Source organism: Wolffia australiana, chromosome 6 (genome assembly GCF_029677425.1).
Source record: "Wolffia australiana isolate 7733 chromosome 6, ASM2967742v1".
NCBI lineage: Eukaryota > Viridiplantae > Streptophyta > Magnoliopsida > Alismatales > Araceae > Wolffia > Wolffia australiana.
In genome coordinates, this window is record NC_135840.1 from 1,307,858 (window position 1) to 1,319,611 (window position 11,754).

At 47.2% G+C, this 11,754-nt stretch overlaps 1 protein-coding gene across 1 annotated transcript; it reads left to right on the forward strand.

Moving 5' to 3' along the window:
- Nucleotides 1–1,922: 1,922 nt before the first annotated feature.
- LOC144704777 (hikeshi-like protein) lies at nucleotides 1,923–3,902 on the forward strand. Its single transcript, XM_078577302.1, has 3 exons — nucleotides 1,923–2,198; nucleotides 3,128–3,594; nucleotides 3,683–3,902. The coding sequence occupies exons 1-2, from the start codon at nucleotides 2,096–2,098 to the stop codon at nucleotides 3,577–3,579; spliced, it is 555 nt and encodes a 184-aa protein (XP_078433428.1). The 5' UTR covers nucleotides 1,923–2,095; the 3' UTR covers nucleotides 3,580–3,594; nucleotides 3,683–3,902.
- The last annotated feature ends 7,852 nt before the right edge of the window (nucleotides 3,903–11,754 follow it).

Sequence of the window (11,754 nt, forward strand, 5' to 3'; positions counted from 1 at the left end):
GAGAAAAGAGAGACAGAGAGTAAGAGAGAGATAGAGAGAGAAAAAACAGATAAATGGTTAGAGAAAGAGAGAGAGAGCGAGAGAACTCCACACATCATTGGTCACTTTGACAAATGACATGACAGTGACGGATGACATTTTCTAGCCCTGTGAAGGTGACAGATGACATGGCAAAATAGATGGTGACGGAATCATAAATGATGAAAAAAGGGAAAAAATATAATTCTGTTTCTATTTAGAATTAAGCAACAGATACTGAGAGAGAGGGAGAGGGAGAGATAGAGAGAGAAAGAAAGGGATAGAGAGACACACTGATTGAGAGAGAGATATTGACCTTGAGGGAGAAAGAGAGAGAAAGAGAGAGATCAAATGAGGGAGAGAAGGGGGGGACTGAAGGAGGAGAACAAGTCCGAGAGAGGGAGGGGACTGAAAGAGAGAGAGAGACACATAGAGGTAGGGAGAGAGAGAGGGAGGGAGATGGAGGGAAATAGAGAGGGAGACTGAAGAGGGAGAGGGAGTTCGAGAGAGAGAGGGAGACCGAAAGAGGGAGAGGGAGTTCGAGAGAGAGAGGGAGACCGAAAGAGGGAGAGGGAGTTCGAGAGAGAGGGAGAGATGGGGGGGGGGAGACCGAAAGAGAGATAGTCTGAGAAAGGGGGAGGTGGAGACTGAAAGAGAGAGAGAGGGAGACGAGTCCAAGAGAGAGAGAGGGAGTCTGAGATAGAGAGAGAATCTGATAGAGAGGGAATCAAAGAGTGAAAGGAAGGTTTAGAGAGATAATCCAAGAGAGAGGAAGTTTGAGAGAGAGAGATAATCCAAGAGAGAGAGGAAGTTTTAGAGAGAAAGAGAGAATCCAAGAGAGAGAGGAAGTTTGAGAGAGAGAGAGGGAATCTGAGAGGTAGAGAGAATCTGAGATAGAGAGAGAGACTGAGAGGGAACCTGAGAGAGAGGGTGAGAGGGAACCTGAGAGAGAGAGAGAGAGAGAGGAAGTTCCGGAGATAGAGAGAGAGGGAGTCCGAGCAAGAGGAAGTGAGAGCGAGAGGAGGAAGTTCATGAGAGAGACAGGGAGTACGGGAGTGGGAGATGGAGAGAGAGGGGAACGGACAGAGGGAGGGAGTACGAGAGAGGGAGAGACTGACAAAGAGAGGGAGCCCGAGAGGGAGGGAGAGAGAGAGAGAGAGAGAGAGAGAGAGAGAGAGAGAGAGAGAGAGAGAGAGAGAGAGAGAGAGAGAGAGAGAGAGAGAGAGAGAGAGAGAGAGAGAGAGAGAGAGAGAGAGAGAGAGAGAGAGAATGTTTAAAATGTTTAAAATGTTTAAAACTGAATACTTAAAATATTTAATTGTGGATATATCCTTTTTGTCTCCTGTGACTGGGACGATGTCAGGTGACGGGACGAGGATGGGACAACAGCGATGGTGACAAAAATGTAACTTCTCTCACGTGTGGCAGGAGGGGAGACATGACAAACCCTATGTCAAGCTGCTGTCTGTCACTACTCGTCATCCATCCCTTCACGTCCCATATAGAGATTGATGGAGAGAAAGAGAGAGATAGATAGAGAGAAATAGATAGAGAGTTTGATAGAAAGAGAAAGAGAGTTAGATAGATATAAAGAGAGAGAGAGAGAGATAGATAGATAGATAGTGAGACAGAAGTAGACAGATAGAGAGTTTGATAGAAAGAGAAAGAGAGATAGAGAGATAGAGAGATAGATAGATATAAAGAGAGAGATATATAGATAGAGAGAGAGAGAGAAGTAGATAGATAGAGAGTTTGATAGAAACAGAAAGAGAGTTAGATAGATAGTAAGATAGATCATGATAGGAGCATGATGGAGAAGAGAGAGAATAAGAGAACGAGAGAGAGAGAAGAGAGAGACATAGAGATGGAGAAGAGAGAGAATAAAGATCATGATAGGAGCATGATGGTGTCTCTCTCCAGACTCCCCGCGTACTGAGAGCAGGCCCCCGAGGGTTTTCCTGTGCGCCGGAGACCCCGCCAAGTGTTCCCAGACCAACCCTCGTCCTCTTCAAGCCTCGTCTTCTTCCCCGCTCCTCGCCATTTCTCCATCGCCATCTCCATCTTCAGCTGCAGAGCGATGTTCGGCGTCGTCTTCCCCGACCGCAGCTTCCCCATGGACGCGTCCTCCTTCACCCAGATCGACCCCCTCCACTGGGTCCTCGACATGAACACCTTCGTCGGTGAGCTTCCTTCCCCCTTCCCTCCTTCCTAGCTTCTCCGAAACTTTATACTTTTTTCCCCCAATTTCGCCCTCCTTCCCTCCTTCATTGCTTCTCCAAAACCCATGAATTTTCCCCCCTTCCCATCTTCATTGCTTCTCCAAAACCCATGATTTTTTCCCCTTTATTACGCCCTCCTTCCCTCTATGCTTGCTTCTCCAAAACCCATGATTTTTTCCCCTCCATTACGCCCTCCTTCCCTCTATGCTTGCTTCTCCAAAACCCATGATTTTTTCCCCTCTATTACGCCCTCCTTCCCTCTATGCTTGCTTCTCCAAAGCCCATGATTTTTTCCCCTCTATTTCGCCCTCCTTCCCTCCATGCTTGCTTCTCCAAAACCCTTGATTTTTTCCCCTCTATTTTCCGCCCTCCTTGCTTGCTTCTCCAAAACCCATGAATTTCCACCCCCCAATTTCGCCCTCATTCCCTCCTTCATTGCTTCTCCAAAACCCATGAATTTCCACCCCCCAATCTCGCCCTCATTCCCTCCTTCATTGCTTCTCCAAAACCCATGAATTTCCACCCCCCAATTTCGCCCTCATTCCCTCCTTCATTGCTTCTCCAAAACCCATGAATTTCCACTCCCCAATTTCCCCCTCCTTCCCTCCTTCATTGCTTCTCCGAAACCCATGAATTTCCACCCCCCAATGTCCCCCTCCTTCCCTCCTTGCTTGTTTCTCCAAAACCCATGAATTTCCACCCCCCAATGTCCCCCTCCTTCCCTCCTTGCTTGTTTCTCCAAAACCCATGAATTTCCACCCCCCTCTTCCCCCCTCCTCCCCTCCTTGCTTGTTTCTCCAAAACCCATGAATTTCCACCCCCAATGTCCCCCTCCTTCCCTCCTTGCTTGTTTCTCCAAAACCCATGAATTTCCACCCCCCAATTTGCAGGCGAAGCCTACCAGGAAGTCAAGGAAGTCTGCATCTTCCTCCTCAACGCCCTCTCCCTCCCCGCCGGCAAGGCCCTCGCCGTCTACGTCCAGGCCCACGGCAACCCCTACATCTTCTGCGGCGCCGTCCATGGCGGCCGCCCCTCTGCCCTGCTCCACCTCCCCTGGCCCGATCCCGCCTTCGCCGCCTCCCCCGGCCCGCCGTCTGCCCGCATTGGTGTCTGCCTCGAGGACTTTGCCTCGCTCCCCGCCGTCGCCGACGCCGGCGCCCTTGCCAGAGTGGAGCGCCTTGCCCTCCGCGTCGGCGAGAACCTCTTCAACTTCATGCAGTCCTTCTGCGTGATCGACGGCAACCGCCTCGTCGTCACTGCCGACATCCTCGACCGCTGGTTCATCAAGTTCCAGGAGCGCGCCAAGCGCGATCCGGAGTACATCAAGAGTTTCTCCTTGTAGGAGGGTGAATTCTGGGTGATGATCTCGCTTCCCTCTGCCATTGCCAGAGATTGCTGCTCTCTTTTACTCACCAATTCTCTTTTAATTCTCTTTGATTTTACAGTTCTTGGTGGAGGATCAAGCAGGATGAACTGATCAGGTATCTTCCGTTGATTTTTCCCCGGTGGATGATTTCTGTGTAGAGGGTAGGTAGCTGACACGATCCATGTTCATTGAACCATCCAAGATCATCCTTTGCTTGGCTAACTCAATTTTATCTTTTTTTGTCTTCTGGAGTTGAGATCCTATCATCCTGAAGATCTGATGATCAGGATTTTGATTGATCATCGTTTTTCCAAGAAATAATCTCTATATGGATCTGTTAGAAGGAGAGATGAGATGAACTTCACCTGCTCACAGATTGCATCTGCTAGAAAATGAATGCAAAGAAACAATCATAATCCATGGTAATTTCGCTTGTTCTTACCGGATGGATGACTTCTGTGTAGGGGGTAGATTGCTGACACGATCCATGTTCATTGAACCATACGAGATCATTCTTTCCTCGGCTAACTTTTTTTCTTTTTTTGTCTGCTGCTTCTGGAGTTTAGATTCTATCATCCTGAAGATCTGATGATCATTATCGCTTTTCTAAGCAATAATCTCTTTACGGATCTATTGGAAAGAGAGATGAAATGAACTTCACCTGCTCACATATCTCATCGGCTAGCGAATGAATACGAAGAATCAATCAAAATCCATGGAGCATATTTGATATACGATGAGATCCAGTAACAATATCAGGAAGATTGGCTCCTCATCATCGCTTCCTTATTCTTGAGTTGCTTGCCATAGGAAACTTCTCCTGGCAGCAGATTGGAAATGACTAATATTGACGGAACAAGCAATTTAACTGATCCTTCCCGGGAGTAGAAATAACTGAACTCCTGCCTTGTTAGTGGGAGTGTGGCGGTCATAGTCAAGAAGAAAAAAAAAATCGTATGGATTGATATTATTTCTCTTGATCATCAATTCTGGGTCGATTGCATTCAATACATCTAGAATTGCGAGTGGATTGCGTTCAATACACTTAGAATCGGGTCCGTTTTATTTAAAAGGTGTATGAACTGGAAAGAACATCGTTAATGCAACTGGACGTTTGATCATTGATGCATTAGTTTTGGAAACATTTCTTTGCAGTGTCATGCGCTGACTATTTTGAAATATTCCCTCAAATATTTACAAATCATATTGATGCATCATAACAGCCAAAATAAGTCTTCGATTTCAAGATTTTTAGCTTGATTCCAAGAGAAAACATCAGTTTGACTCTAATACAAGGAAGGTGAACGAAACTACAGATCTGGGACTACTGTTCTATCTTACTTTCTATAACTGATATCACCTTTGAACAATAGGAAATCAATAGTCCAAGTTAAGAATAAAGCTTACCGTTTATCCTTGAAAGAAAACTCATTTACTTATCACCATGGAGATCGGTTAATTTTAGATCTAATGTTTGATCTTCTTGGTATCACTCCAAATGCGATCCTTTATTTTTTTCACTAACTTCCTTTTATAATTTTGGCTGCTGATATTTAAGGGAATCTCAGGATATTTGTATGTATTGATTGCTAGGTAGGTGCCTTATTACTGCAGAAACTTTAGAAATTAACCGAGTAAAGTTAAAGAGTTCTTCATTTAATTGAACAGATTAATATATCACACGTAGTTTAGAAACTCAATTTTATCAAAGACTGTGGCTCGATGCGTTTATGAGTAAATAAAAGTATACTGCAGTTAAATTATCTTACAATTCCCATAAATATTAGGAAAAATAATAAAGTTATTACAAATTTAATTATAATTCAACAATATTTAGTGCGAAGTAATGAGATAAGAATCTTATGATGAATCTTATGAAGAATGAACAAATGAAGGAAAAGAGAAGGGACGTCACATGTGTGACCCACTGAGCCATTCAAAATATTATACAAATTATTATACTGCTTTACTCTTTGGATGTTGGAATAAAGCAGCAGATGGGGAGACAAGAAGAACAAATTATGATTAAGAAATGAAGGTGATTGGCCGTTGGCGGAGATCCTCTTTGTTGGGGCGAGCATAGCTGATTCAGCCTAGCTCTCTCACTTCTGTTTTCTGTTTCTCCTCCCAATATTCCCTCTGGACATTAGTTCTGGCATTCAATTGTTTTGTTAATCCACACACACTGGTGTACAGCATGGGGATGTATTCTGAGTTGGACATTTCATTGTTTTCTATTTTGCCTTATCATAATGTAATAAAACTAAATAGAATATTATATGATGTAAACTTTATTTTCTAGGTATTACCAAAGAACTTCTAACTTAATGATTTTGTCTTCATGGCTTTGATTGGAACCTAAGTAAGGTGTGTTGGATAATATTTTAGAAGTTATTTCCTTTTTTCTATCTTTAGTTTCTTTCCTAATTTCCAAAAAATCTAATAAAGCCTTCTAGACTGTTTTCATACCGTTAAGCTAGTTATTTTGAAACAAACTTAACAACCATGTCTTGTGATGGGGATAATAAGATAAGGATGAAATGATTACATTCTCGCAGGATTAGACTAATCCTATTCATTTAGGATTACTCTCATTGCTTCCACAGAATCTCCTTAATCCATGCTCCATGCAGTACACTCATTTTGTGCTACTAACAAATTTCACGTACATTGCCACCATAGACACGGTACACTGCAGATGTCTAATTATCATAATGAGTTTGTGTTTATCAACACAACTTTAATAGCATGATAGAATTTGTCCACACATCATACGGTGGGTGAAAATATCAAATGAGTCATTTCATATAACATATGATGAATCAACATCAAATTTCTGAAGTGGATGATTGGCTATAGAGTCCGTATGGGAGTTTACATATTCTGTTTTTTACATTAGTTTTATAAAATAAAACCATGAATGGGAGCCTCCCATTTAGAGGCCCATGCCCTAATTCAGTCCTACGCTAGATCCAGGCTCAGACGATGACAAGTTTAATTGTTGCCACAAATCCAAACCCTCTATCGTGCCAGGGTTTTGGGGTTACATGAAATTCTATCACATGGTTTGAATTTTTGATCTGATGATGTAACACGAAGGGTGCCGGGATTGACCGACTCGTGTTACACCACAGGGGAGGGAGGACAATCAGGGATGCAACAACATGTATGATGTGAGGAGAGTAAATAAACGAGAACGTACATCGGAAAACTGCTGACCTAAGACGAGGAATCCGGTAGACGACATGAGGGGCCTTGGGGTGCGTACAGGCTCCCAATGACCCGTTAAATCAACTCAATGACCGATGGGGTGGGGGACAGCTACTGTCCACCAGCGTCCACGACTGTCAACGAGAGCAATCTGAATCCTACACCAAATTGAAAATTCCTATCTCTTGATTCGGTGGTTAAACCTACTACTCTAAAGAGGTAATAATACTTAGGAAGGGGGGGAATGTGTCACCTGCGGGCCAAGGCCCGGATACTCATGGCGAGTTATATCCGCTCACTGGAGAGGAATGGGCACACGACAGTGGCGGACCACGAGAGGCCTAAAGAGGCCAGTTGGGCAGGTGCCAGTGGCAGAAGATGAACAGCCACAGGCCTAGTACCTGCGGTGGCCGTTACGGTCGCACGGTGGCACGACTATGTGGGTGGTGGCCGCAGACAATTGCACGCGGAGGCGGTGTGCTTGGCGGCCGGGAGCGGCGGCAATCAAGGGCAGGCAGCGGCCGCGGATGACGGCTGCTGCGACCTGGGCGGCTGTAGGCTGCCTGCGCGCTAGCAGCAGTCGCCTTGGGCGACATTAGTGGCGGCACACGATCACACGCAGGAGAGGATGGCTGCAATGGTTGGCACGCGCACTAGCGGGTGGAGGAGGTCATTGGCTGCACAGAGGGATCAATAGTGGGTGGATGGAAACCGTGGCAGCGACGGCGGTGGCCTGGGTGCAGAGAGGGATCGATAGTCGTCTGGTCGAGAGGGACCAGCAGGAGTCGGAGAGTCTGCAGCAGCGGTGGATGTGGCTTGGGCGGCAGCGGGCGACGACTTCAGGCACGACAACCGCGACTTCGGGCTGCGAGTGTCAAGAGCACAGCAAAAAACAACTAAAAAGTAAGAATGTAACTCTACATGGAGATTGAGAAGGGTAGGAACCCCAAAGGAGAAGAGACAACTCAAATTTAAAATTTCTCAAAATGGAATTTGGAGAGTCTCATGGGGCGTAGCTTCCTTTATATAGGGAGGAAAGGTTGCCCTAATAGGCCAAATTAGGGGGAAATGTCCAAAGTGGCAAGGACATCCCCCTGACGGCCCAAATCCATCCTAAAACACGAAAAAAATGTGGAGAGTCCAAAACACGGGGGTCCTGCCAAAATCCATAAAACAAACTCACATAAAAGAAAAAAAACCAATGAGACCCATTATCAAGCATGATACATGAAGTCTGGGTTCTTCCCGTCAGCTCGGGCTCTAGTGTGTGGCTGCTCATGAACTCGGGCTTGGGCTTGGGCTTCAGGATACTCTTCCATCATCTGAATTGTAAAATGAAACCTAGCTGTGTTTGCTTATTGTAGCATGGAAACCTGAACTCTCAAGGTCGACACTATTGGACATCATAGGAGAGGTTATGCTAACCAATTAGGAAAGGTGGTTTAAACATTACTTGCCCCACGATATCCAACTAAACTTGAGAAAAAGAATACTATGGAAGATCCATGTAGAATGGACAAGGCCATAGAGGGTTTCAAAGATAGCCAAAGAAGGAGGCTTTGAAAAAATCTTTGGTTTTACATGAAGGTATTAACAAGATGTTACATTGGTAATTTGAAAACTAGTGCTGCTGGATTCATGTGGCCTACATGCCAATCAAATTATTATATCTCATTTATTTTAATTTAAATAAATTAGTATTGATTATTATTCTTGCTTGATATTAATAATTAAATCCTTAATTATGTATCATGACTAACTGAATCATGATATATCATAATACGCTGATCACCAATCTCTAAACAGGTGTTCTAAATATTTGTATTCAACAGATATTGTTGAAGGACATAAAAAATATCTGGATATAATAATAGTGTCTTGTCCAACTCATATAATAAGTATGACATATCCCCTAGCCATTAGTATGGAGGCATCAAGGGTAGAAAGATTTTTGCTCTTTACAAAAGTAGTTTGCTAAATTTGTAAGTATTAGTAACTAAAATAGAGTATATCTAAACGTCAATCATGTTAACTCATGTTACAGTTGTATAAATGGTATTTGAATATACAAAACCAAAAACATCTTATCATTGGATGGTTTTTTAAAATTTTGACATAATCATTAAATCTTTAAACAATCTTAGCTTGGATGCAGCAACAAGTTCATTTAGATGATTATGTGGTCAGTATTGAATCATTTATCCTTGACATAAGAGGTGTTGGTATCAACCAAAATCATGCACTTTAATCCCTATCTAGGGTATCTTAATTATCAAAGAACGTGTTGTTCAGTTATGATGCAGGACAACGTCCGTGACATCGTCCAGCCGTCACCGAGGGTTCGTACTCGCAGCTGCCGATGAACCAGGTGGAGCCGACGACCGGGATCGACGGGGTCGCCCGGAGACGGGAGGGGACCTTCCGACCCTCGTCCGGAGGGACGAGGTTGCTAAGTCACCGGACGGGGACTTCCCACCAAAGGTTACCCGCACGCGTCGGGCGGGCCAACACGTACCAGAACCGGGAGGGACGCTCAACACGTCCTGTATCGCTCACCTACAACTAACCCGAGAGCGGAGGAGGCAATGACAGTATACTGAAACAAATAAGAGACGGGGGGCGGGTTGGTGGGCGTACCAGGTAGTCAACAGGAGATGGTCCAGCCGAGGACCCGCGACGCCGATGCGAGTGGCAAGCGCGAGGTTGATCCAGCACGGGCACGGCAGGACGAGGACGGGTGCGGTCGCCCGAACGCGGGTAGCCTCGTGGCGCGACCGCGGTGGGAGCCGGCGCACGGCACGGTGCAGGAGGAGTGCAACCGGTCGGGTCTCGGGTCGGCAGCGCAGTCAGTAGCACGGCGTCGTCCTTCGCGGTGCAGGTAAGCGTAGCTGTGAGGCCACCAGGCGCACGCGGGTATCAACTGACAACCCGGCGGGCACGAAGGTCTGTCGGCGTCGGACGAGGGGTCAGGACGCCGGGTGTTCCGAGTGTTCAACTGACAGTGGAGACTCACGATCAGGGGCGAGCGACGCCGGGCAATTCCGTCGAGCGGAAGGGCGCGTGCGGAGGGGGCCGTCTATCGTCTCGGCGTCGGGCAAAGGAGTGCGGTGCGCCTTGCGCAACGGGTGCCCACTTGCCAGGCGCGTCTCACGCCCGGGGAGTAGAGAGCGCCTGGTTGTACCGTATGTCGTGCAACAGGCGCGCGCGGTGCGGTCACTTGCATGGCCCAGGAAAGTCAACTCCACGTGCAGCGTGGGTGCAGTCGAGGTCCCTACAAATGGAGGAGGCGCCCAGAATTCGGCTGGTAATCCCGTCGCGGCAAAGTCTGGAGTCGAGGCGATGGATCGGAGTGGTGCAACTCCACGTCGAGGCGTTTCCGCGGTGACGAGCGGTCACGAGGATTCGGCGTCGGCCAGGAACAGCGTAGGGTCACGCCGAGGGAAAAGAAAGCAACGACCGGGGGGGCCGCATTTCAGCGTCCCGCAGAGGGGTTGATCGCGTTCTCGTGGCGCGCGGCCGCGCGCGCGTGCGGCGTGGGAGAACACGCGCACGGTCAGAGCGTGTCGACTGCAGCACCCACGGCCGGGCCGACGATTCTCCTTGCCTGGGTCCTCCGCCTCTCCTTCAGCTCTTGGATCCTTCACCGGTGGTTCTTCCGTCCAGGAAACCCTAATCCTCCCTCAGGAGAGAACAAGCAGAAATTTTCAACCCGACGGGGGGAAAGACTCTTTTCTCAAAAATAACAACATCGATCCTTCTTTATGGCAACCCAGCTTCCCTTATATAGGGGAAGAGGTGGGTTGGCCCATTAACACAAAATGAGCTATAAAATGAAAAACTAAAGCATTAAACCTTGGACTTCTTGGGGACAAAACGACTCGGAGTCAAGGGCGATAGCAAGGGACGGGGGGGAGGTCCTTATAGGATGAACCTCCCTCCTTACAAGCGACCTTACGGTAATGCAAAACGATGAACGACGACGACTCAAGGCAAAACGGCGAGTAAAACAATTACGAAATGAAAACGATGCGACATCCATTACCCGGAATACTTAAATCCGGGTGTACGTACTGACGCCCTGGCTTGCCGGGCGGGCTGAGTGCGGACGGCCCGCGTTGTCAAGGGTGGTGGTGACGTCTCCGGAGACGAGCTCGGCGCCGGGGCAGGTGCTGATGGTGACGAATTTGATGGCGTGTCCGGGGCCGCGCCATCAAGTTATTTCTTAACATTTAACTGATCAGAGTTTTATGACTTACCATACCTATCATTTGGGAATCTCAAGCAAAGGAAGAACTACACATACATGGTAACCAACGAGAGAGTTGCCATTCTCCTTTTTACTTTCTAGAGTACGAGGTATTACTTGGCACCCCAAGGACCATCAACATATTATATCAAGTGGTTTAATTTGACCCTTTGATCTATATGTTAGTGTGAGGCCCCAAATTAGGCAGCATTCCTACACAAAGGCATGCGTGCTAAATGTGAGGACATGCCCATTTACTTGAACTCAAAATAGGGGATCGAGTCCTTAAGCGTGAACACCACACACATCATGGGTGGTGACACCTGACCTTGATCTTTTAGGCCAATGCTTGTTAAGTGCTCGTGCTTGTCGGTGTGCAAACACGGCGGATCAGGGCAAGTCGCGTGCACGTTGAGCATTCAGGCTTCCAAGAGCCTACATGCGCATGCGCCAAGTGCCGCACGCACATGGGACGCACAAGCTGGACAATAGAGGCATAGGAGCTGTGCGAGCACTGGCATTAAGCGTCGCGTGTGCTGCATGTGCGGGGCGCGGGGCGAGATACATCCCGCCAGGATACTAAGCCATTGGGACACAAAGCGCACCGAGACCACTATGAGCGCGTGGCACCCTGAGGGTAGTGCTGCAGCGCGTGGCGGCAAGGTTTTGGGTGCCAAGCATGGTGGCGCCACTAC